General features: G+C 36.5%; 2 protein-coding genes across 3 annotated transcripts in view; both read right to left on the bottom strand.

Annotated features, from left to right (window-relative positions):
• baiap2l1a (BAR/IMD domain containing adaptor protein 2 like 1a) overlaps positions 1 to 17,887 on the bottom strand; it is a 23,840-nt gene extending 5,953 nt beyond the window's left edge. Inside the window, exons 1-9 of the mRNA XM_046854049.1 lie at positions 17,693 to 17,887; positions 17,508 to 17,583; positions 15,821 to 15,896; positions 15,628 to 15,714; positions 6,249 to 6,310; positions 5,440 to 5,511; positions 4,256 to 4,390; positions 2,784 to 2,936; positions 617 to 769 (exon numbers count right to left, since the gene is read on the bottom strand). Coding sequence (XP_046710005.1) covers positions 617 to 769; positions 2,784 to 2,936; positions 4,256 to 4,390; positions 5,440 to 5,511; positions 6,249 to 6,310; positions 15,628 to 15,714; positions 15,821 to 15,896; positions 17,508 to 17,558 — 789 coding nt within the window. The 5' untranslated portion in view covers positions 17,559 to 17,583; positions 17,693 to 17,887. The remainder of the gene's footprint in view (positions 1 to 616; positions 770 to 2,783; positions 2,937 to 4,255; positions 4,391 to 5,439; positions 5,512 to 6,248; positions 6,311 to 15,627; positions 15,715 to 15,820; positions 15,897 to 17,507; positions 17,584 to 17,692) is intronic.
• A 4,615-nt stretch (positions 17,888 to 22,502) lies between these two features.
• On the bottom strand, positions 22,503 to 26,909 carry nptx2b (neuronal pentraxin IIb). 2 transcript variants are annotated; one of them, XM_046853305.1, is made up of 5 exons: positions 26,222 to 26,909; positions 25,214 to 25,433; positions 24,745 to 24,986; positions 24,370 to 24,549; positions 22,503 to 23,431 (listed from the first exon to the last, which is right to left on the bottom strand). In XM_046853305.1, exons 1-5 carry the CDS (start codon positions 26,633 to 26,635, stop codon positions 23,204 to 23,206), a joined length of 1,284 nt encoding a protein of 427 aa, XP_046709261.1. In that variant the 5' UTR covers positions 26,636 to 26,909; the 3' UTR covers positions 22,503 to 23,203. The 2 variants fall into 2 exon arrangements, with proteins under 2 accessions (XP_046709261.1, XP_046709260.1); XM_046853304.1 differs by having other exon boundaries at positions 24,745 to 24,989; positions 26,222 to 26,906.
• Between the last annotated feature and the right edge of the window lie 877 nt (positions 26,910 to 27,786).

A 27,786-nucleotide genomic window follows, 5' to 3' on the forward strand; every position in this document is an offset into this window, starting at 1 on the left:
ATGAACTGGAGCGCCAACAGCACCCCAGGCATTCCGGTCCATCTGAGCATGACCTCACTAATGCTCTTGTAGCTAAATAGACACAAATCCCCATTATCCCCATCATCATCAATGCGTCCTGAAGGTTACTGTAACAAATGGGGGACTAAATGAGAAATTAAATATTTAAAAACCACATGAACGTGATGCACATCATAAAGCCCTTTTTTTTAATGTTTTATTTAAAAAAACTCAAAACAGTGTTGCTTTTCAACAGAAATAAGTACTTTAACAAATCAAGTATAAATCTAAAGAAGATCTGTAGTGCTGAGTGAATGGCAAAATTTTCACGTACACTTTAGGACCAAAGCATGCACTTAGCATGGAGAGTACACAGGCTATAAGAATAAAACAGCCCTAAAAAAAACAGAGCAATCAGGAAGAGCTTTTAAAAATATTATGTAATAATTATTATGTCAACAGAAGAAACAAGGAAACAAACTTTATCTAGGTTTAATGCTTGAAAGATCCACTTTACCCAGTAGGTCAGGCGGTGTTTTATTTTATAAACATAACTATCTTTATGATAAAATCCTGCTTAATCATTCTCCAACATTAAACCAGTACGCAGACTCACCCTGTCAAAATGCTCCTTAACCGGTAAAGACTTTGGTGTGGAGATGGGAGTACGTATGCCCTCGATCATGGTTATTATAGTGTCTGGCACCTGGAGGGCATCACTGCATTTGCTTTGCCAGCTGAGCAGTTTCAAAGAGAGGATCTCCTTCGCCTGAGAATCATGACAAATGACAAAAGAACAGGTGCACAGACGGTTTTAGTGGAAATGGGTGTACGACATAACCACATCTTCATAACTTCACATTCATCATGCTTAGATCTTTTGTCTAGTTTGCTTTGCTGTTTGTTTTTTGAGTAACAAATAAATAAAACACTAGATAATATAAACGCTAGATCATATAAATAAAAACTACTGACTGGAGGCTTTATTAATTGTGAGCATGTAATTGTGTGTGTGTGTGTATATGTATATATAAATAAAATTATTACACACGATTTCTTTTTTTTTGCATGTTTGTCACACTTTAATGTTTCAGATAATCAAACTAATTTAAATATTATTAAAAGATAAGTGAACACAACATGCAGTTTTGAAATGAAGGTTTGCGATAACTTGCTACGAGTCCGTTATTGCACTGTGGAGGAATTTTGGTCACTCATCTATGCAGAAATGTAATTTAGCCACACTGGAGGGTTTTCGAGCATGAACCGCCTTTTTAAGGTCATGCCACAGCATCTCAATAGGATTCAGGGCAGGCCTTTGACTAGGCCACTCCAAAGTCATCACTTTGGTTTTCTTCAGCCATTCAGAGGTAGACTTGCTGGTGTGTTTTGGATCATTGTCCTGCTGCAGAACCCAAGTTCTCTTCAGCTTGAGGTCACAAACAGATGGCCAGACGTTCTCCTTCAGGATTTTTTTGGTAAACAGCTGAATTCATGGTTCCATTTATCACAGTAAGTCTTCCAGGTCCTGAAGCAGCAAAACAGCCCCAGACCATCACACTACCACCACCATATTTTACTGTTGGTATAATATTTTTCTTAAATGCTGCGTTACTTTTTACACCAGACTTATTTGGAGACACACATTCCAAAAAGTTAAACTTTTGTCTCGTCAGTCCACAGAGTATTTTCCCAAAATCTTAGGGTTCATCAAGATGTTTTTTGGCAAAACTGAGACAAGCCTTTATGTCCTTTTTGCTCATCAGAGGTTTTTGACTTGGAACTCTGCCATGCAGACCATTTTTGCCCAGTCTCTTTCTTACAGTGGAGTCATCAACACTTTCCTTAACTGAGGAAAGGGAGGCCTGCAGTTCTTTGGATGTTGTTGTGGGGTCCGTTATGACCTCTTTGATGAGTCGTCGCTGTGCTCTTGGGGTAATTATGGTCGGCCGGCCACGCCTAGGAAGGTTCTCAACTGTTCCATATTTTTGACATTTGTGAATAATGACTATCACTGTGGTTCGCTTAAGCCCCAAAGCTTTATAACCTTTTTCAGACTGATAGATCTCAATTACTTTCTTATTTGTTTCTTAATTTCTTTGGATCTCGGCATGATGCATAGCTTTCAAGGTTATTTTGGTCTACTTCACTTTGTCAGGCAAGTCCTATTTAAGAGATTTCTTGATTGTGAACAGGTGTGGCAGTAATTAGGCCTGGGTGTGGCTACAGAAGTTGAACTCAGGTGTGATAAATTGCGGTTTTAACAGGGGGGGCACACACTTTCAGACAGGGCCTTGTAGTTTTGAATTTTGTTTTCCATCAATAATAAAAACCTTCATTTAAAAACTGCATGTTGTGTAAACTTGTTATCATCTTTTACTAATATCTAAATTAGCTTAATGATCTGCAACATTAAAGTGTGAGAAACATGCAAAGACATAAGAAATCAGGAAGGGGGCAAACACTTTCACATCACTGTGTGTGTGTGTGTCTATATTATATATATATATATATATATATATATATATATATATATATATATATATATATATATATATATATATATATATATGTGTGTGTGTGTGTGTGTGTGTGTGTGTGTGTGTGTGTGTGTGTGTGTGTATATATATATATATATATATATATATATATATATATATATATATATATATATATATATATATATATATATCTACAATAATTTTCATAGAACATCACAGCTGTTGTTTGAGAAAGTGACAAAAAGTCAATATGAATCTATTTCACATGCATAATTTGGTTACTTTGTCATGAAACTCTGCCATTTGATAGGAGAAGATACAGTGTTTTTCCACCAAGAAGCAGAACCTCCTCTTCTCCTCCAGCAAGGCCTCCCTGCATCCATCTGCTATAAACTGCTGCATGTCTGTCTGTCGTGAAGAAATCGTCTCCATGTACTAAACAACAAAATCAGTTTGACAAATTATTAAGAAACATTGCAAATATTTTGTTAGTCATACACTATTAGAATGTGGGGAAAGGAGGTTGTTTGTGCAAACAAACAAGATAACCTATAATAGTGCCATTAACTTGGATAAGCATCAATATGTTTAACAAGTTGCATCTCTCAACCCCCCTACACCAACACAGTCATTATTCAGTAATGATGCATGCAGACGGAAGACATCCCACCACCCACTATGACTAACAGTAAACTTAGTAAAGCTAAGTAGCAGATGAGAAGCAGAGCTCCACTGTTCACAGGATTTCCCTTCCTATTATCTCTTTGTGGCCAAGTTGTCATAGAGACTATGTGGGTGACTAGGTGTTGAATTCAGCCTCTTGTCACAACCTTTTACCTAATCTCTACATGAGGGAAACACATACTACTGACCTCTACTGATTCTTTGCGCTAATCAGCCAGAAATACATCTGACAGACTGCGAATTATAATGGGGTGTGGGTTGCTTATGTCTAAACTATTAATAATCCATCAGTCAAACCCAAAATAAACTTTTTCAGCCTTTTAGAACAGATGCCCTGAAGGTTGAAAGATTGTTATATACAATGAACCAACAAACTTTACTTGAATCTCCAGAGTTATATCTACTAAATATAGAAACGTTTCTGCACTTCATACATTAAAAGTAAAAGCATTTTCCACAGTAGTCGAATCTTGTCAGCTGCTTCATTGACGTCATTTATGTTGCCCGAGGGCAGTCAGTGCTTCTTTACAGAACAAAACCACCCATGCCAGAGTTCCTGATGCAACATTGAAAGTCAAGAAAGAGTTGGGTTTTTAAACATAACTAAAATGTTTTACATGGAGGCACACCTCATCCAGATCTAAGTTCAGTGTCAAATTACTACATTCAATGAACACAATGACTTAAGCTCCATGCCATTCAACAGTATGACAAGTCCTGTACTATGGAGAACATAGAACAAATTATGTTGAGTGGAGAACAAATTATGTAATAATATCATTATAATTAAAAGGAATAATAAGTAAAACATATCCAGACATATTCTGAATATAACTTTAATGTAAAAAAACATGCCATTATAATTTGAAGAAGAAATATATATGTGTTCACACGAATAAAAATTTGTCAGCTGCATAAGACATCAATAATTCCTTTTAGAAGATATAATGAAGATAAATTGACTGCCCAGGATCAAGAGAAAATAAATTCTGTGCTGATTAAAATCCAAACATTAAAAAAAAAATAAAAAAAAATAAAAAAAAAATAAAACCAAAGAGAAGAAAGCTGACCTCATTTTCCTTGATGTCATACTTGCTGGAATGCTTCGCCTGGCTTTTTCGGCGGAGTTTCTTTAGATCTGCATGTGATTTGTCCAGAGTCTCTTGCCTGATTTTGTGTTCTGTCTGGTATCTTTTGAATGTGGCCTGAGATCAAATAAAAACACAGTATCAGCAAGTATGGTAATTGCTGGTACATTACTCAGAATTCAGCCACAGTATTTGTATTTGGTTTATAATAAGATCTGAAACAGCATGTTGGAGCTAACGTCTGTTCCCATTAGACTGAATGAAACTTAATCACTGATTGTTGAGATGAATGACGAGATAAATGTGTACTGGAATAAACCAGCTGCCTGAAATCAATCCTGTACGACGTTTTTCCACAAACGCCTTTTCAAAAGGTATTCTATATAGGCTAGAATTCAATACAATTTTGGGTATATCTGGTAATGGATATTGATTCAAGGCAGCTTCACATCAAACTTTAACAACAAAGATTTGTCCTTATAAAGTATCCCTAATGAGCAAGCCACTGGGCAAAACAAAAAAAACCTCCGCGATTATATGAGGAAGTAACCTGGAGAGCAACCAGTGACAATATCCATTCATTATAACTATTATGCCTTTATGGCAAACTGTTTATATTAACAAAAGTTCAATTCCATCCTCATGGTTTAATGAGTTTAACCCTCTACAGAAACCTCATGCATCTTTAGGCTGTTCTCATGAAGCCTCCATCAGCAGCATAAACTGGTGTCCAGTTGAAGAGAACTTTATCCAGAAGTCGGGCATCAGGGTGGATCAGATAGGAAGTACAGGATCACTGGCATGCATGTTCGCTGATTTTCACTTTTAGGAAAGTATCTATTTTTTCCTATTATTTAGGTAACATTTAGTCAATCACCTTTAGGAGGGATTAATGAGATCTTGGGAAACACTGTGCATGAGGTAGGAGCCAATCCACTTAATAACTGGTTTTCCAGTTTTCATGTACTTTCCAAAACATATGTAAAGGAAACCCACATAAGACACCAGGAGAGAAAGAAGGTCACACACACAATATGTACCCCTAACTCTGAATCAAACCTACTACTGTGAAGCAGCAAAGCTACTTGCTGTGCCACTGCTCTGCTCAGCAACATGACAAAACAATTCAGCTGTTTAATTACAGCTTCACTGAAGAATATACTTACATTCATGTATTTGACATCCATATCCGTTTTCTTCTCCAGTTCAGCAATGAGCTCTCTATGGAACCTTTTGAACTGATAAGATTAAAAGAAGCTGTCATGTGAAATTGCTAAACAGACGCAACACTAACACAATAACTGTGCTGCATTCCACACATAAATATATGTAACAAAAGGCATATCTGATCTGTGGTTAAATATTCGCAATGCATTGGAAGATGTGTAACCAAGATAATCTGATAACGTCTGCCTTTAAAAACCACTGAAAGTTAGGAATGTGGAATTATTTAAAAGCCCACAAATGAATCAAAGCCAATCAAAAAAATAAATAAATAACTACAGTGACAGGGATCATTTGCAACAGTGGATGAATTCTAACTTTAAAAAAGAAAAGAAAAATGATTGTATTTTGTGCAGTTTACAGAATGGGATGACCTTAGGAAAGATGAATAGTCTGTGACAAAAACTGGTTTCATAATGACTAGAGGATTGTGAAAAATCTGTGTACAGTCCTTGACGTACACCATGTTATAGGTAACAGCAAAAACTTTTACAGAAACCCATTCAGTTATTGCTCACACAGTACTTTCTCTATTGAAGGAGAGAAATGAGTGAGGAAAAAGAGAAAAGACTGTTTCTAAAGAAAAAAAACATGCTATTTTAAGTGAAATTTGATTTTCAGTGTTGTGCAAGTATGTAAGGGTCTGGGTGGCACAGCAGGCACCAAAGTCAATGGCACAGCTGGAGGGTAAAATAGAAAGAAGGCAAAAGAAAAAGAGAAGTAGATCTGTGTGTCAGTCATGCTTTCTTACAAACTCCTCCATCTCCATCTGAACCTTCTTGTGCGTTTCGGAAATCTCCATCAGGACCACCCCTGCAGACAACAATGTCAACTTAGTAGCGCAAATTAAGCTAGATAAAACTTGTGTATGTTACATCACTGTACTAAATCACTGTTTATTTTTAACTCACGATAATATTTTAAATCTACTGTTTCTTAAAACATTACTTTTGTAGAGTTCAGTGAGGGTCATTTCAGCTTGTAAGCACTCTGGTATTACTCGTAATCTAAACCCCAAAGCAAACAAACAGAAGTAAAGGGGCTACATCATAGCATGCATTAGTGGTTCCGTGCATGGACAGTGATGCTCTAAAACCAGCTATAACACTACCATGTAAAGGTCAGCACATTAACCTGTTAAAATGGGACATTTTTGGTTTTCACTGCACAAACAGGCAAATCATAGATAAAATTATCTTACAAAGCAACAAGCTCAGGTGCAGCTTTCTAGCATGAAATTCATACGGGAAATGGCAGATCTCAGAGCAAAAAGAAATAAGGGTGAAGACAAAAAGTTTAGAAAGTCAAACTATGAATTATTTCAAAGACTATTTTTCCACAGACCCACAATCACCTATTAGATTAAGTCAAGAACACCTGCCTTTCCTTCAACACCTTGTCTTGACTTGCTTTAAATCTATTAATTATTGGTGTTCAGGGAACTAGGCCTATGCCCAGTGACTGATAACCAAGTTAAAGCACTAGCAGCCTCCACTGCTGGAAAAAAAATTGCCATGTACCAGAAAAAAAAATAAACTTCCTTCACAGTAAATAAGCTATGTTAGTTAAAAATGTTTGACAGAGAGGGAACATTGTATGGCATTATGGTACACTGGTGATATGCCAAGATTGTACAAAATGCCTTTGTTATGTGAATATAAACATTATTTTACTTTTTGCACCAGTGTGTTTAAACAGTATTATAAAGCATGCCATGAAATTGTGTGCACATCAAGTTAATTAAGGTTTGCATTTATTAATCAATATTAACAAGTTTGTGAAAGCAAGTAATATAGTTACTGCCACTGCTCCATCTTGTTTTTTTAGGTTACATTATCAGGTCTATGGCATCATGTTGTCAGTAGATAAATACAGAAAAAAAAAATAATATTTCTCTGAACCGCCTTTTAAAAAGATGGAATACATGCATAATGGTTCCTGTCAAAATAAGATGAAAAGCATCTCCTGCTCTCTGCTGTGTAATGTGTGTGCACTCCACTGTCGTGTGCCTGATTAGCATTCTCTCACTCCTGTCACTCACTGCCAGAAAGATAATGCAGCTCTACACTGGGCTAATCCAACACCCAGACTATTATTTCTGCCAGCCATGCACATCTATCCTCGAGGATGAGAGTACATCACAAGCTGGCATGCTCAAACACCCAATTTGCCTCTTCAGTTGATAAGAGTGTTTACTAGATGTTTTGAGGCAGGCAAGTAAAGAATGTCTGCATTTCACTACTGCAGCTGGACAACTCCCTCTCTCTCGCTCTTTTTCATACATTCAAAAAACCCATCAAGCAAATGCTCATTTCAAAAGAGGATCAATACAACAAAAAAAACCCAAAAACATACTGGTTTAGACCAGCCATGTGAGTAAACACTGTAATACCTTTGCATTGATGGCAGCAGGTGTTACTACTCGGAGCTCTGTCTATGTAAACACCATACAAATATCACGGTCAATATCTCTGTCTTCTGACGTTGACTGGTCTTAAACAGCATTCTATTCATTTAACAAAGAGAGACGTTTATTTAAAAACTATTTAATACAGTATGTAATTGTACCGTATCATGTTTTCACTCTCTACTCCAGAACAGAACTTCAAACAATGCGAAGAATTTCAGTGTAGCATATTTGCCACATGTTTCTACCAGGAACTAGCATAAGGGCTGATGGGGCACACATAAAGCTCTCCAACACTTATTTGTGCTAGATACAAACCTGTTGAGCAACCATGGCCTTGAAAGAGCTAGAAAGCTCCAAGCAGTTGCTGTTCTTGTATTGTATATGTTCAAGGCTTTAAAACTGGCAGTTTATAAAGCCTGCCAAAAATGTTTTTACCAGAACCTTCTTGCCCTTGTATTGATGAAGCTACAATAGCAGTGACACCATTCTGCTCGGTCAGCAAAAATGGCAAAAGTACAGGCTGAGAATCGAGCCAAAATTTGAACCCACATAATTCCTCCATCCACCCAATGATCATGTTTATTTTTATCTTGGTCAGGATGGCTCCCAAAGACAATGCCAAGGTCTTTCTAGTTTAACGCTCAGTGAAGTCTCTGGACCCAAGGGCTCTAAGGTAAAGAAGCCCAGCTGAAAGGCAGCAAGAGGATAACTGTTTGTGATCCAAATCTACCCCAAAGGAAATTTGCTGTCTGGGATCGTATTTCCATACCTTTGCACAATATGGAATGTGAGAGGGAAGTTCTGTGGTCTTTGAAAAGAAAAAGGCTCACAGCAAAGCCAGCGAAGTGTAACTGAAAGGGTGGCGGTACAGTATCTGTTCTAGTTGGGCTTTGTCAATTTAGAAATCTTGTCAAGTTGGCATGTGTTCAACTTGACATTATGAATAAAATAATGACATTATTATAACCTGTCTATGCCTGCAATACAAGACCAAAAAAAAAAAAGAGATTATTTTGGGCCCAATGGAATATTATGAATGCAGGTGCAGCACCACTGAGAAGGAGTGCTTGGCTATTCACGTGGGTGGCTCTTACTCTGATACTACATTTAAACCATCCTTTCACTCTCAGTTCAGAGATTTTGGGATGAGTGGGAGGGCGAAGGGCTGATGTCACACACCTGAACCTCATTACCTAACCAGTACTTACGTGTTATTTTTTTTTTACCCTTTATCTTTTGAGTGCACTTAGCTGTGTGTAGAGGAGGGAATCTTCACAACCCACAGAGTAACTGTAACTATGTGCAAGTTGGGAAGTTTTCTTTAAACTGCCACCCCAACTGGCCTGACAAGAAATGAAGGCACTAGATTAATAAAGATAAATAAAATATAGATATAAACAGCAATAAAATATTAAGCAGTCTGCCTATTTACTGTAAATATAGTATATCCTGGAATTCTCTTTATTGTCTAAACCATGCAGAAACAACTATTTATTATAGTACATGGCCTTTACTATCTGGATACAATAAGTGAAATCATGAAAATAGCATTTCAGCATTAAATCACCTACTGAAATGTGTTCTCCAGTCTTTATGTGCACATTGCAACATGTACGGTCAATCTGCCGATATGTTTGACTGAATGGGTGAAGGTTCAAAATCCTCCATTCTAAATCTGGCATCAGTCACCACTGTCATGAGCTTCCACTTGGGTGTCTGACTGAATCGTCAAATTATAAACTAATGTAAGTTATATAAACCTCATTAGTCAGACCTCATCTAAACTCACTAAATAAGAAGCAGCAGATTATCAGTAAAAACTGATGGAGTTTAGGTGCAGCACCACTGAGCAAAAGGGCTGTCAAGTGGGTAATGAAGTTGAGACGTGCTTTCACTCTCTGTTTCGGGGGATTTGGGGATAAGTGGAAAGGATAAAGACTGATGTGGCACACCTGAACCTTGTTATCCATGTGCTCTTTTTCTCCTAGTCTGTTGAGTGTAGTATGCGAGCCTCTACACCCCACTGAGCAACTGAGTCTTTGAGCAAACTGGAATGACAATTTGTTTTGCTTTTTAAATTCTGATGTCTTAGTCTTGGGGCATGGAAAAGGAAAAGATTTTAAATTCATTTATTTTGGGTCTGAACATGCTCTGTTTTCCACACTTGATTAAATTAAATTTATTTGATGGCATTTACTGTACTCAGTGTATAGTGATTAATTTCCTCAACATGCTCTCTGAGCCATATAATATAATTTAACTTTTATACACAGGCTTCAATCTCTGGATAAATTACATAATAAAATTCATATTTAAAATTTAATAAGTACTCCTACTCTCTGCAGTCACAAATCAGTTAAGACAATTATACAAAAAGCCAAATATGGTATATGCACATAAGCTGAAATACTTCAAATCATAATTGTCATCCGTTTTTAGACACAAAGCTGGTAAAAATCAAAGGAAAATATTTTCCACTCATAATGAATATGATAAGTCCACAATTAAAAATTGTATAGATATATTCTTAGTTAACTTTCTTGTGCACAATTATACAATCAGAGAAAATAATGACTATTCAATTAAAGAACATTTCTGGGAATCGAAATAAACTCTGACATTAGGGCTGCAACAATTATTCAATAGATCTATAATAATCGCTAATGAAATTCGTCAACGAATGCCGTTATCGATTAGGTGGGCTACTCAAGTTACCGTTAGCGTGGCAGCAAGATAGCACAGCCGATTGTGAAATGGCAGAAAGTACAGGGTCAACCGACAGCAGGAATAAGTCATGTCATGGGAGCATTTTATATTAAACGCAACAAAAATGATTGTAACCTGCAAGTAATGCAAAGTGGAGTTTGTGTGAAACTCATGACACATGAAAAAATAAAAGCACACTTGTGTCATGGATGAAGGTGAAACACCAACATGGGAAGCAAAAACAGTATAATCCTCATAATGTTAAAATAGTATAGGTCAATTAATTGCTATTATAAACTGTGTTTGCTTACTTCAGTACAGTCGCTCGTGACATGGTGATGGATTCAATTAAAATGGTACGGACAAACAATCTAAAAGCAGCAAATAACAGCAGCAATAAACGATTACATTTTTAGTGAATGCTAATGCATTTGTACAAAAATGCATATCTTCTTTTTTTCTACGTTCGATTCTCCTTTATCTACTACAATTAACTTGTTTTCAAACGTGATTTACTGCGGCTTTACTACGTTCAAATGTTTGTTTTCAATGTTTGTATATTTAATTTATGCATATATCATTTAATTATTATTCAAAATAAATAGACGCTTATATCTTCACAACTAAACAAAATATATTTTTTAAACAAGAATTGTCAAAACCATGTATTATATTATATATAGATTTAAGCACATTTGTCAACTTGCCATATGCAAATATCATTAAAAACAATAAAATGCTGATTTACACAAATTGCTTCACCTTATATACTCGAATTCTGTTTTGTTTTTTTGTTTTGTTTTTTACAGAAAGAAACAACCCAGCATGAGTGAATTTGTTCAAGAAGAAATCCTCCATGCACTCCTCAATAAGAAGCCACTATAAGCTTTATTAAATATCAAAATTAAAGATAGTTGAACTTAATGTGGCTTTTGCATTTCTTTATTTTTTAATAACAAATAACCTGAATTAGGGTTTTATATAGTTTTAATAAGCAAAAGATAAAAAAAAAAGTGAATTATTGAATCCAATTAATCAAAAAATAATACCATAATTTCTGGACTATAAAGCACACCCATATATAAGAATTTGACAAATATTTATATTTTAAACATAAAAAAGCCACACCTGTCTATAAGCCTAAAGTTCTACACTGAAACTAATGAACTTTACACAGGCTTTAACAAAAGACAGTGTCTGTTACACAGTGTAACGGGTGAAATATGTTGTGACTCCTTTAAGAGCAGAGCGGCATTTTGAGAATAGGCTGCCGCCGCATTTTTCTGGTATTACTGCATGTGTGCAAGACCGAGGAATATGTCCTTATTATTTTCTGATGCTCATTTCTAAGTTTCTTTGACTAAACCGTAACGCTGTTGCCAAGAAAAATAAAAAAGCATGAGTCTTGGAAACCTGTCTGTGCTTATATGATTTCTGTTGTAACTGGAGTTAGCGAGCTCTCCCTTCACCCAGACTCAACGCGTTACAGCGGCTTGTACCTAAACAGTAGCCTACCAAGAAAGTAATTGTTCACTGTCTTCCTCCTTCCTTTCACAACTATTTCTCTCGGGAGTTTTTCTTTTGGAATCGTTGTCCATTTAAAAAAAAAAAATTTTTCTCTCCTGATGCAGTGCAGCTCAGAACACAGGGGAGGTGCGTTTTTTCATTTCCGTTCGGGAATTTCATTGGTCTAATGTTATGGGGCTCAGTTTTTTTGGCTTAAAGTTTGTGAAACCGGGAAAAACCCAGGAAAAATTCATAAATAAGCTGCTTCGTTGTTTAAGCCGCGGGGTTCAAAACGTGGGAAAAAAGTAGCGGCTTATAGTCCGAAAAATACGGTATTAATCCGATTAAGCGATTATTAAAATAAATCACTAGTTGCAGTCCTACATGACATATTGAGAGTGAAAGAGAGAGAGAGAGAAAACGAGAGAGAGAGAGTGAGTGAAATCCATGATTACTTCTACTAAAAGACTGTCCTTTAAATGTTAACAACACTAACATTAAAAAGTTGTTAAAAGGATTCGACTGTACCTGAAAGTAAATTTGCATGCACAGATACCCATTAAGAGATTTGAGTAATGGTCTGTTAAAATCATGTATTAATACCTTCACAAAATTGATAAACTAACTCTCTTTAGAGACAGAGGGATGAGTCATGAGGTAGATCAGAGTCCCCCCCAGAGTCTCATGTATTGTATCTAATCCTTTATACAGCACTCTGGTAAGTTTTATACACAAAACTACCAAATCTTAAGGGAAACATTTTGCACTTAAATTAATTATATAGTAACAGTCTTTAATTGAAATTTTTAGGATATATACTTTGTTAAATTTCTTGTGCACAAATTATATTATACAATAAGAGAAAATTACATGAATGAGTGAGTAACACTGTAGATGCAATTGCTTTTCATGATTTTTTCCCCCTCAAACAAAAGGTAAACATTCCTGAAATACAGCAGTGAGTCTTCATTTTATCATTGATAAACCAGAATCATGTATAGAACCAAAAAAGTTGCTCCTGTCTAAAAGTAAATCTACACAGAAGAGTTTTTTTTCACAATTGCTTCGAAATATGATCAGGATAAACCACTTGGCAAAACAAACATTTTCTACTACAGTGAGACTTAAATAACCCACTCAACAGTGACTGCAGTTTCCTGATATCAATTTTATTTATCCCAGTACTAAAGGCAACATGTTGACAAACTGAGAAGTTGCTTTGTTATGGCAGATTCTTTGGGGATAATCCTGTTTGGGCAACTGTGTAAAATCAAGACATTTTATGTCAAATTTCCAAAGTCAGAAACACCACCACTTAGCAAGCAAATATTCTCAACAAGAACTTATGAAACAAAAGTAAAGCACTACAGACCTGTTAAATCCCACAATAAAAATAATAAAACCATGAATAAATTAAATAAAAAAATATTAATGATTCTTTTATGAACAGCAGCACCCACCAATCAGTTGTGTTGTCTTGTCCTTTAACAGAGGCTGTGTCTAAGATCTTAGCAATTACTTTTTACCCAAAATTACAAGCTGCTTCCCGGATAAGAGGCTTAAAACTGACTGCAATTTGATACCTTCAAGAAAATGTGCTGTTCAGAGACAGCATTTGCAAATGACCAATAAAGACAAGTTTGCTTTGTAGAATTCAAGTGTTATATTTATATTAAGTTTGTAATCTTGAGTACCAGTGTAGATTTATTCATTGCTAGAGACTCAAAGCACTTTTGTACGTCGCTCTGGATCAGGGCGTCTGCTAAATGCCGCAAATGTAAATGTAAAGAACTGTGTGAATACGGAGAAACCATCAGAGCCATGGATGTTTGGGCAGCGAAAGTGGAGGACCAAGCCATCTTATTAGCCCTTTAATTGGACAGCGTCTAAGAGACTTTCCTACACCAAATATTTATTTTCATTCAAATGCTAAAACTCTGGTGGTGAGGAAAAAAAAAAAAAAAAAAAAACCAGTACTGGAAGACCAGTATCTTTCTGTTCTAATACACCTGATTTAACTCACCATTTTATTACCAGGTCAATGATCCATGATGGAGCAGAAAAAAGATCTAACCTCCACAACTTGATTTGTACTCCATGTCTTTAAAGAAACACTATATTAGAGGTTAGGAATGCATTTTGTGAACCAACCACAACTTGGCTGTGTCAATTTCTGCGTCTCTAGCCACTTAAACAACACAATCCACAGAGCATTTTTGTGGCATCTGTCACATTCCAGTTCAACTGAGTGATCCAGTGGCTCTTACAGACCTCTACACTTCCGGATTGACGGTAATGCACTGTCATAATAGCAATTAATCATGAACCGCCATTTGCAAAAACAAGAGTGTTGAGAGTTTAAATGTACATGGGGCGGCTATTACACACACACATATACATATATATTAGTGTGTGTGTGTATATATATATATATATATATATATATATATATATATATATATATATATATATATATATATATATATATATGTGTGTGTGTGTGTGTGTGTGTGTGTGTGTGTGTGTGTGTGTGTGTGTGTATGTATATATATATAAAAAGAGAGAGAGAGAGAGAGAGAGAGAGAGAGAGAGAGAGAGAGAGAGAGAGAGAGAGAGAGAGTGTGTGAGTGTGTGAGTGTGTGAGTGTGTGAGTGTGTTTAATCCATTAATACGTCTCCTAAAAGAATGTCCTTTAAATGTTAACAACCTTAACATTAAAAAGTTGTGGATTCGACTGTACCTGAAAGCAGATTTGCGTGCACAGATTTGAGTAATATTCTGTTAAAATCATCTATTAATAACTACACCAAACTTATAAACTAACTCTTTTTGGAGACAGAGGGATGAGTCATGAGGTGGATCAGAGCTTTCTGAGGCAGATAAAGGAGACATAGATGGAGATTAGAACTGACTAAAGAGGTAACAAAGTGAGGTGGTCAGGCTCTCAGAGGGAAATGCTTTCTGCTACACTTTGCTCAACACTTCAGAGAATTCAGACTGTCTGAGAGTTGTTTAGAGTTGCCTGGCATGGACTCCAGGGTTGAACACTGTGCTTGAGGTTGGCAATAAACTACACTAGAAATCGGACATTCTGCAGGTGACCAAATCAGTGCGACACCCAAACTCTGATACATAGACCTGAATCAATCAATATATGGCCACGAGACTTTTTTTATTTTTTTCAACAACTTGAATCACACAGGGTGAACCATTGCTGCTCTTTCAGCAAATGTACCTCGTGCTTATACATCAATGGCATGCTGAGATGAAACAATTATTAGTCTGCTTAATGGATGTTAATAAATAACAGGCTGGTACTGAAAGACCTGCCATTTTCACCCGAAATGAATGTGGCTGCTTAGTCACTGCCAACAAACAACCAGGACAATCTGTTCAAAACATTCTGACAGTAATATTCCAAACCAGCAACAGTGAATCATCTACATTAGGACATAATCGGCCTCTTCCTTAGCATCCCCAGCCTACTGACGCTGACCAACATACTCACCGAGCTCTCTGGAGACGGGTGACACAGCAGCAGTCTCTCCAATCTTTGAAACTGCATCGAAATACGTCTTTCCAGCAAGCGTCATTGCTGCAACAGGGAACTGGGTGTTCACTAAAGCTCAGGTTTAAATGCGATAATAATAGATCCTCACAGCATTTTCTCATAACCCAAAAAAAGAGCAAATGATATTTACCGGTTACTGATTTCTCGTAGTTCTTCCCCAGGTTTACAAGGTTACGCAGTCCTGGGTTGAATTGTTCCATCACATTCTGTAGAATAACACGGTAGAAAAAAACAAACAAACTGCATCATCAAATGCTCAGTTCCTTCAGAATGTAATAAAAATATTACATTAATAGCAAAACCCAAATCTTTGGGTTCATATACATGTTCTTTTTTTTCTACAACAAACCCTATTTGTTGACAGTAGGTACATTTCTTAAATTAGGGTAATGATATTTGTTTATTGCTATAAAAACACTGGCCTTTACAATACTGAGTGCATGTACTGATAGGAGTCCTTCAAGCAATATCAAAGGTTTTATTGCTTTTTGTGTGTGTGTGTTTTAAGTGTATTTCAATGAAAGTAAATGCATGTGGTCAAATCTTGCAAGCTAATAGAAATATATAGCTGAATAGCCACTAGATATTTCATACTGTATAGCTCTGGGACGTAAGAATTCACAATTTCAGACTAACACCACAACTATAAGTGTCAGGATTTGGCATGTGATAGCTTTGTGTTCCATAGCTATATTTACATACAAGCAAACCTCCCTGAAAGTCCAGGAGGGTTCAGTAACCCAGTAAATAATGCTGTCTTAAATATATCTTTTTGATCGAAATCTGAGAGACAAAAATGTAGGAATATGAAGCATTTGCCACTCAGACATATGCATATTTCCAGTGTTTTGTAAAATGGCTCACTCTGCTCTATTTTCATGATAAGAGCTTCTTCCAGACACACTAAAACATATTCCACATTTTAAGTTATTTAAAAACGTTTTCATATGTTGATCAGTTTGTTACATAAACCAGACACACAAAAGATGTAAAAGCAATCGAGTACTGTGTTCTAATGACAAAGTTCAATTGTGAGTAACAGCTGTTTACATTTTATAGTGTGTGTGTGTACACTACATGGACAAATGTATTGGGACACCTGACTTTTCCAGCCATCTCCTGTTCTTTTTAAAACTGTTAACACAAAGTTGGATTAACATAATTCTATTGAAAGTCTTTGGATGCAGCAGCATTAAATTTCCCCTTAATTTGAACTAGGAGACTCAAACCTGTGCCTTCACAAGCACACTCCAAAATCTAGTGGGCCATCTTCCCAGAAGAGTGGAGGTTATTAAAACATCAGTTAAGGACTAAATGTGAATGGGGTGTCCAAAAAGCACATACGGATCTTATGGTCAACTTTTTGCACATAGATATTTGCTTTTCAAGGAGCAAAATCCTGTGATTCAGCAGACTAGCTGACAAGGTCCATTTTCAAATCCCAAGGCACACACCCATGGCATAACAATGAGGAGACAAGTATGCAACACACAAGATCACCAGATCAAACTGGTTTCCTTGTTCTAACCCAGAAACCTAAGTGAAAGAGGAAAAAGGGACATTTTCAAATCCCACTGAAGCAAATAACACGCAAGAATGAGAGAATAATAAGTAAATTGTTGCCCTGAAAAAACAACAACTTTGAGTTAATTTTAGCAAATAAATGTAACCTACACTAAATGTACGCCTACACCTGATTCTGTGCGTCTTATCTCAAGTCAATATTCCTCAGGAGGGAAATACAAACTACTGTTCCTAAATTCACACAGGGAAGCGTTCCCCGTCGTTCCACACACACATCCCCTGTGCAGATTTACCTTATAGGTGCTTTCAGTGAGCTTGTTCACGTCGTCCGGGTCTCGAGACATCTCGGCCACCGATTAGATTCAAACCCTGAGGAAGGAGAAAATATAATAACTGGTAGGAAAAATCACTTCGCTTAACTTTTTTCCACCCAAAAAGTCGGAAACTTCTCGCGTTCCTTCAGGTGGTAAATACGCACGTGCTTCCGAGGTACGCCGCTTATAAATCCGCGCGAGCTTTGTCCACCGCTCGCACGCGCGCAGAGATGCTAAACGAACACGGGCTGAGCGCGAGCGCCGGCGCAAGTCGCGTGTGAAGAGGTAGGGCTCGTGACGTCATTCGCCTTTCCTTTTTTTTTCGTGCGTGTGCAGCTCGCGCAGGTGAGCAGCTTTTAATTAATTTCCGCTGCGCTACAGAAATACTTTATTGCGCCGCGAGGAATTCTGGTTGTTGTTGTTTTCCCCCCACAATTTCACGCACTGGAATAAATGTGGTCGTTCTCCTGGTCAACTTTTCTTCCCCAGGGTCCTCCTGCTCCCCTATTTCACAGCGCCGTGGACAGTAATCATTCTAGCCGCCGCAATTCTTTTCATGTTTTTAATTCTTCTTTTAATGCTGAGCGACAATGCTTTTAAAGAATGAAAAATGTCGCGGTCATGATGCAAAGCATTTGATCGAACATAAGCCAATGTAAAACCATATGTAAAACCATATTCATGGTGTAATAATCAAATAATTCATGATCAAAACAAATTCGTCCCTCACCTCATACCAATAAAAAGCACACGTTAATTGTGCTATTCGTTTGTATTTGGCGCCACCTAGTGGACATTGAGTGTATTGTTTCATACACCGTTTAGGAATAACATTATGACCACCTGCATAAATATTTTGTTGGTCCCCCCCTTTGTTGCCAAAACAGTCCTGACCCATCGAGCATTAACAGCGTAAACTTTTTCAGCAATCTGAGCTACATGAGTTCGTCTGTTGGATCGGACCACACGAATCAGCCTTTGCTCCCCACCTGCATCAATGAGCCTTGGCTGCCCATAACCCTGTCACTGGTTTACCACTGTTCCTTCCTTGGACCCTTTTTGATAGATACTGACCACTGCAGACCAGGAACACGCCACAAGAGCTGCAGTTTTGGAGATGCTCTGACCCAGTCATCTAGACATCACAATTTGGCCCTTGTCAAAATCGCTCAAATCCTTATGCTTGCCTATTTTTCCTTCTTCTAACACATCAACTTTGAAACAAAATGTTCAGTTGCTGCCTAATAAATCCAGCCCACTAACAAGTGCCATGATGAAGAGATAACTTCACCACTTTACTTCACCAGTCACAATGTTATAATGTCATAATGTTACACCTGGTTGGTATACATGGTTTCAGGGTTTAACATTTATTTCTTGCCAAGCAACAGTTTTGGTGATCATAAATAATAAACTAAACAATTATATGCACAAATAAACGCAACATGTGCAAGAAAATGTGCATTCATTTTGAGTGCAAAATTAGCCAAAGAGTATGAGCAAATGTTAAAAAAATTACAGTTGAACTGAAACAAGCAGCAGAAGTGATGTGCAGCAGAAATAAGAGTGCAGATTTAACAGGGTGGTAGACTTAAGTATGTGCAAAACTTCATAAAGATCAGTTCAGATTTGAAGAAGCAGAAAAATTGTTATGAGTTCTGTACTCTAATGGCAGGAGAAAATAAGATGTAAAATATAAAAGTTACAGACATAAATGTAAAATGCATACATTTATTCCTTTTTTTGATCTCAGGATTATCAGTAATCAGATATCATCTGGTTAGTGCACAACAATTGTTAGTTAGTTGGATTGTGGTGTATATGTTTAATAAAAAAGCTTTTAAATGCTTCTGTATAATTGCTGTGCTGGTAATAGTTCACAAACAGCTCCCACAGTCACCCTTTTGTTACAGAGTTACTGTTGATTATTTCAGAGGGCTGGTTTTCCTGAGACAGAGACACTTAAAAGAGACACCTAAAAGGGATTTCAGGATATTATTGGCCATCATGCTGCAGTGAAGAACAAATGTCATTCATTTGAGCAAGGTTATTATTATTATTAATATTATTGTTATTAACATTAGTAGTAGTAGTAGTAGTAGTAGTAGTAGTAGTAGCAGTAGTTGTAGCAGCAGCGGTAATAGTAGTAGTATTCTTGAATTCACTTTGGTGAAGTATTGACAGGTCTTTATTGCAGTTGTATTTAGTTTCTTCTTTTTACAGTGGTATTTTTGCCTTTAATTTTGCTTTAAAAATAACTAAAATCAGCAAAACACAGCTCAAATCAAATAAACTGATAATATAACAGAATTCTTTTCCAGATATTCCCTTTCAGACATTTTTCCTCCAGGCCTCATCCGCATTGTGCAGCCATTTGAAGAAGCTTCTCAAACATTTCAATCAAACTCACAGAGCAGCTTTACTGGGTTACAGTCAAGTGATTGAGCATCCATTAAATTCCACACGACACCACTTTTATTTCTCTATAAATATCTCCTACATTGCTTTGTGGCATGTTTGTGCCTGAGAAAAAATAAAAATGTGTGGGTGATCCATGAGTCGATGCTGATTCACCATTAACCAGTCTAAGTGTAAGTCAAATATACAAATCCCAGAGATGTATGGGACCTCCAAAATATCAACCCATTAAACCATTCCATTTACATGTTGTGGTCAATAAGCTTGCATTTATATTCATTTATCAACATACACTTGTGTCATTATGATTTTTTTGTCTCGGCTGTGTCTGATTTTGAAGCTGATTTTGTTTTATTTCTCTCTGATTGAGTTTGTCATCTTCATTACCGTCACAGCATGCCAGTCCCAGCAAGGAGCTTTAAATAAAAAATTTAATGCACAAATAAATCACTAAGATAATGTTTAATACTGAGATAATGGATTGAGCGTTCTCATTTAAACGAATATACAGCCAGGAACATGAATATTTTGACATTGACAAAGTTATTGTGATTTTTTGATATGACAGCTGAACTTTAATAATCTATATGAACTCAAATGCTGACTTTCAATTTAATCTTAATATGTCTACGTGCAAATCAGATAAATAAATCATAATTTAAATTGGCATTTAAATTCTTGGTTGCAAAACTGTTGCAGTCAATGAACCCAAAAACATTACAGATACTGGGTTTCGACTTTGGTGAAGTATTGACAGGTCTTTACTGCAGTTGTCTTTAGTTTCTTCTTTTTACTGTGATATTTTTTGCCTTCAATGTTGCTTTAAAAATAACTCAGATCAGCAAAACACACCTCAAATCGAATAAACTGATAATATAACAGAATTCCTCAGTCACATCAGCAATAACCGGTTCCACTGGTTGCTATACAAGCCCACACTAAAAGATGAGGTGATATGAGCACCTCTATCCCTCCTCCCTACTATTCTCTTACCCTCATTCTACAACAAGTTGATTTTAATCTTATCTGATGTTAGGACACAAATGCATGTAAACTCTAATAATCAGATTTTAAATACAAATAGTACAGATAACATTTAACTTTAGACTTTGCATTTGTAATTAAAATAATGAGGAAGTAACACACACCATGAAACATGCCATGAAACAGCAAGGATCCAAGTGTACACTTACCTTTAGTGCCTTATATAGGGGAAACCTAAAAGAAAAAGGGGTGGGGGTTAAATTGTACACAGTTTGAAATATTTGGGTGCAAATAGACAGGGGCAAAATCCTTATCCTGGACAAATCTGTAGACCTAACTGTATATTATATCTCATGATTTCACAACTTTACTCTTTGGAAAGTATTTTGTCCACTAGAGGGTGAACTACACCAAATTAAATGAACAAGAAAGCATGTAACCTCCATTAAAAAGAAACTGAGCCTCTGATTCATCAGACCTGATGATAAACAGTACATACAATATGCAGTCTTGATAGCCTCACTGCTTTCAATTAGTCTGTATCACACATGGAACATGATTTAATTAACATCTCAAAATTTTCTCTGCATTGACTGATATCTAAAAAAAAGAGAAGAAAAGAGAAAAGCAAAAATCAGATGAATCAGAGGCTTAATTATGTTCATCTACGTCACTGTGTTCCATGTAGGAGTGTGTATTTGTGTGTGTGTGTGTGTGTGTGTGTGTGTGTGTGTGTGTGTGTGTGTGTGTCTTTCTGCTTTGTTTTTCAGTTTTGCTAAAGGTCCCACTACCATGCCTTTTAGAAGTTTAGGTTTGAATAATATTTTTTTGGTACTGGTTATGAATTTATGTGTGATATATTCAGTGGCTCTTCAATGTGCTGTATTTAAAAATTTAGCAACTAAGAAATGTGCCTTATTTGAATATTGTGCAGAATATTGTCCAGCATGATTTAGTCCTTGTCCATATGTGCAGTTGGTATGTAATATTTATTTGTTAGATTTTAACCTCAGAACAAAAGCATATGACGATGAAACCTGTATAAAGCACAATTTGAGAAACATGATCAGATCTGAATACATTTACATCACTCTCATGTCATGAGCATTTGCCTTGACAGTATTCACAAAAGTCGTAGTAAGTTATATTTCTGTTCAATTACATTAAATCACAAAAGAAAGCTAAAACAGGAAAATTAAGGAATACCTATAAGATTAATTGTATATTTTCTTGAAAAACCTATATTATGTTAAATGTATTTGTACAACACTGTTCTAAACATTGAGCATTATTCATTTAGTGGGTACAGTATTTCATAGGCCCAATCAATTCAGGAGTGTTAGAGTCATGATCTTTGTCTTTGAGCTTGTCTTCCCAGCTAATCCTTGTAAAGTCACCTGTGTCATTGGACCAATCCCCTCACACTAAAGCTGTGTGTCTATTCATATTGTGCATTTCAGTCAAATAGATGTTAAATTTTAAAGCAAGATGTTGAATATAGATAAGCCACCAGCAAATCAAACTAACTGATGTTTTACTACAAAATACAGACAAACATAAAATTGGCAAATATGAAGTACCATGTTTTTTTCTAAATTTATTTATATTTTCTCACTGGTAACCAGCAATATAAGCATTGGCACAACATTTCACAACAAAGGCCTTTCATACAATACAAGAGAATCATTAATCATTATATAAACATTAAACTAGAGAGCGACACCTGAACATAAAGCAAAGATTCCCTTTTGATTTAATTTCATTTCATTTTGGATGCTTTATTGTACAAAATATGTCACAAAAATGTATGGCTGTGCTTATTTGTGACAATATTTTGTTACCTGGCAAAAATAAACAGAAAGCTAAATTGAGAATTCTTTACAACAGTGTGTCCACTTTATAATGCATTTACCAACTCAATAACAATATTCTATACATTGCAATTCTTGACATATGAATTCATTAAAAATGCAATATATTAAGTCCTCAAAAAAAATAAAAAAAAATTCCAACCCAGAATAGCTTCTGTTAGTAAAGAAGCTCTCTGTTTGAAATGGTCTGCTAATAAACCAGTACATACTAAACACACTGATATGACACTGTTTACTATTAAGGCTACTGAAGCACACATTAATATTTTGTAACAGAAAATACAAAAACTATTTAAAAAAATACATACATAATACATATCGCATTATGAAACAAACAAACAAAAAAAACAACACAATGCAGGAGTAGAAGTATCTGGGGCACCGTTTAGTTTATGTAAGTCTTCAATTGTTAAAAAGCTTGTCTTCACATAACTCAAGGTCTCCTTTAGAGGCACCGCCAAACACCTCGATGTTGCTGTCAGCCCAGGCCACCACATTCCCAGGCATGTAGGAGGAGCAGTTGGCCATGGTGCTGATGTCTACAGGTCGGAGAATTCGATCCCAGATGTTGAAGTGACTCAGTTCTCCGACAAAGGCCTGTGTGGCATCAAAGCGTCCTCCAACCATGTCCTGTAAAGGTCATAAACAACAGGCCTTGTTAAAACAAATACTTCATTCATTTAATTAAATAAGGAAATACAGAGAAGGACTACAGATACAGCTACAGGCACAAAACTATATGATAAAAACTTCATGCTAATGTAATTATTCCCTGTAATGTTCCCTGTTTTTTCACTTTCATATTATATTTGTAGAAAAGATGTACTGTGCATTAAAACTAGAAAAAGATGGTCATTTCTAGGACCTCTTGCACCATATGAGGTGAACTGCAATTGCAGCTGTAATTGTAGTAATTTCACATATATGACTGTAAACTTCATAACACTTTACACATAATAAATGTTATTGTCATTCTCACAAGAGTCCCTGAACCACCAGCCACAAAACAATTGATTATTTATCCACCAACATATTTCACAGGGGGAATAATGTGCTTTTGTTTGAGTTCCTGTGTCTTTGATTTGCCCATTAGACATGCAAATGCTGTACATGATAAAAACCTTTTTATTTTGGTTTCATCTGCCCACAACATATGATGCAGTTGTAGTTGTAATATGTTTAGATGAAGTTTGTGAGATGTTCTCAGGAAGTGCTTCTCTTTATTTATTTATTTATTTTTTATTTTTTGCAAAAGTGTATGGTCTACATCAGGGGTCACCAACCTTTTTGAAACTGAGAGCTACTTCTTGGGTACCAATTATTGTGAAGGGCTACCAGTTTGATACACACAGCTTTCAGTTTGACCACGTTGGTGACCCCTGGTCTACATCATATAAATAGTCATTGCAGTAAATGTGGTGGAGGGTATAACTCTATATCTAACTGCCTAGTCACAATTCTGAACGAATACTTTCATTTTAAAGGAGAAGATCATTGAAAGGTATTCAAATTGTATATACATTTATTCTTTCAGGCTTTTCCTGCAACATCATTGCTACAATTCTCACCTGTTCCTGGCCCAGAATGAGGACTCCATCAGGTTTGATGGGGTGCCATGGGGCCAGGTTCTCTCCTGAGCCCAGTTTCTGGCCATCCTGGTATGTCTCCCACAGTCCATCTCTGGTAGTCCAGGTAATGCAGATGTGGTGCCATCTTCCATCATTCAGAGACAGAGGTAACTGTGCCACCTCCAGTATTGAAGGGTGAGAAAATTCACATTGTGTGTGAATGTGAACAATAACTATGATTATTTAAATATTATTATGTAAATGTTATTTTCAGCTATATACATTTGGCAAATATTTAGCAACTTATCATGCTTTCAGCTTAAGAAGACTGAAATGCTCTCACAGAAATAGCCTAAAATTTATATTTATATTTACCTTGTCATTGATGAGTAGCTCTATTGGATTGTTGCCCCATTCAATCAGCACAATTTCGTTAGCTTGCCCGGGGACACCATAAGAAAAAGGAGTCCCAATGCCAGGACTGGCACTGGATTTGAGCCACATGCACACGGTAAAGGCATACATTTCTGGCAGGCTCTTTTTCACCCGACCGAAAAGGTAGTTTGTGCGCAGGGGTAGGGAGAGTTTAAAATCCTCAGGGGACTTGAATCCTGTACCTGCTGTCAGAGAAGTGTGAATTAGTAATGGGTCACCTTCAGTAGGAAACATAGTTTTCTGTATAACAGCAAAATAGGCTTTAACTCTTCCAGTGCCATAGAATTACTATTTCCTGTCGGATACACATTCATAACAGCATAAGAAAAATAAACCATGATGCAATGGGAAAACTATGGATGGATTGACCTAATAAGTAATACATGGATGTATAAATGGTTATGAATACCTTTCTCCAAGTCAGAGAGTCTGTTAATGAGAGTGTTAAGAGTGTTTTCTGTTTGCTGGCGATGAACAGATGTCTCGTTAAACAGCTGTGACTTCTCTTCCTCCAACTCGTTAACTTTGTTGAGGAGCTGGTACTCTAGATCGCCCAGCCTACGTTGCAGGAGGTCTCGCAGCTCACTGGGAAACGGAGCTCCAGAGAGGCTGGCTCGCATCTGCTGTTGCTGTGAACAAAAAAAATGACAGACATAGAAAAAAAAAAAAAATATATATATATATATATATATATATATATATATATATATATATATATATATATATATATATATATATGTTATGTTTCCTCATGCTGAGGAGCATGATACATAACGTTAATGTGTACAGAAACGTAAACCTGAGATCAGGTTGAGAAAACACTGGTTTGTTGTGACAATGTATTTAACATTTTACTGAAACTGCAATTAATTTAAGTCCCTTGTTTAGACCAGAAGTATAATTGTTGGGGATAATGAATTAAAACAAGGGTTTTATATAAATTGCCTCACACACACACACACAAAAAATATATATTTCTCTTTATTCATTCGTTGTTTAATTTGGGCTAATTATTAATTTGCATTCACTAATTACAGTGGTGTGAGAGATCACACAAGGTAAGTGATATAGATAGAACAAGATGGGGGATAATCCCTGTAAATCCTCACCGCCTACACTTAATTAGTAACATTAAAAAACTCTAAAATGACATATGTCCAATACAATTGTAAAATATCTGGAGTGGGTAGGAAATGTATAATGCATTGGTACATAAATGTCAAATTTAATTGGATGTAAACTCGCTCTCTCTTTGTGTGTGTGTGTGTGTGTGTGTGTGTGTGTGTGTGTGTGTGTGTGTGTGTGTGTGTGTGTGTGTGTGTGTGTGTGTAGATGTAATGATTTGGCATGGAATCAACCACAGTTGCAGTATATAGTGTATAAACTTGTGCGTAATGGTAGGTGTAATCTCTCTCACCTCGAGGTTCTGAAGCCTGTCCTTCAGACTCTGCATTGTCTTACCCAGCGCGTCCAAAGTTTCGTTTGGATCTCTCGGGACGTCGTCCATCGTGTCTTTACCGTCCTTCCACGACGAAGACTCATCCGAGGTGCTCTCACACTGGGACAGTTTGGATGTGAGCTCCTTGATGGCACCCAGCTGATGGGTGATCGTCTCTTGATGCTGGAGAACAGTCTCTCTGAGCTGCATCACCGTCTTCTTCAAGCCTTCAGCCTGAACACTCTGAAAAAACTCCCCCTGCACGGGGCAGCTCGGGTCTTTATCAGCCGGGATCACGGTGCACAAAAAGCGCATCTCTTTGTCCTCCTGTCCGTGGACTGGTTTAAAGCATGTGATGGTGAAGACGCACATGAGTAACGCGAGCATCCTCATTTTCGAAGATTATAATAAATGATATAATGATGATGTCCAATTCAGAGCACTGGCGTGAACTTTTCACAGCTGCCTTTTATGCGCGCGCTATCATCAAAGTCATTACCTTACTGAACACCAGTTCAGCGCTGAAGTCGGTGTGTGTGATTCGTTTCTCAGTCCTGCACTCATACTAAGACTGCAAGACTAATGCTCCCACTTCACCACCTGATAGGCTGGTAGTATTAACGTCTACGAATACGCGTAAAACAATGAACCAATCAAAGCAACCAATGAGTGACAGTTAATGTTGGCGAGAACTTTACGAGCAATGCACGTGGCCTCTTTGATAACATACCATAGAAAAAAGTGTGGACTATTTCTTTTACATATTTTATTCAGAATAAGGTGAAATATGTATCGTATTAAATACTTAATCTTTTCTATCATGACAAGTTTTCTTATATATATATATATATATATATATATATATATATATATATATATATATATTTCCAGACATTGATCCTCTATGTTTTTTATGTGGTTCTGAGGATGAATCTATTCTTCTCATCTCATACAGCTTTGTTTGGAAAGAGTTTTGACATCTAAGTTTGTGTATGCTCATCACATAGTTTCCTTTTGCCATACAAAGCAGTTCTGTTAGGTTACCACGACTTTGATACAAAGCAAAAAAAAATATACTATTTTTTTATAAGCTCGTTTTTAATACACAAATGAATATTTTTGTGTGCAAAACCCTATTTCTTTGTGCTTTGTTTGAAACTAACATATCCTACCAGGACATTCTCCCTCCAGCAACACCAAAGCCATTAATATATCACTGTGTCATTTGGTTGATATTTTTATATTGTTATATATTTCTGATAACATGTAACTATAGTTTTTTTTTTTGTAGGTTAGACCCTGCCAAAAGTGTTCCAAGGAAGAACCCTGCTGAACGTGTGGTGAACTGAGCAAACCTATAGAAGAGCTACTGTAGCACAAATTGCTTAATCTTTTTAAGTACATGCTTATACAGTAGAAAGTTTCCAGAATGCAAAGTGCAGCACTGTTTGCGTGTGTTGGGCTGTGCATCTGCAGATCGGTCAAAGTGCCTATTAGCACATGAGAAGGCACATGAGCATTAGAAATGAACAATGGAACAGTGG

Source organism: Silurus meridionalis, chromosome 7 (genome assembly GCF_014805685.1).
Source record: "Silurus meridionalis isolate SWU-2019-XX chromosome 7, ASM1480568v1, whole genome shotgun sequence".
NCBI lineage: Eukaryota > Metazoa > Chordata > Actinopteri > Siluriformes > Siluridae > Silurus > Silurus meridionalis.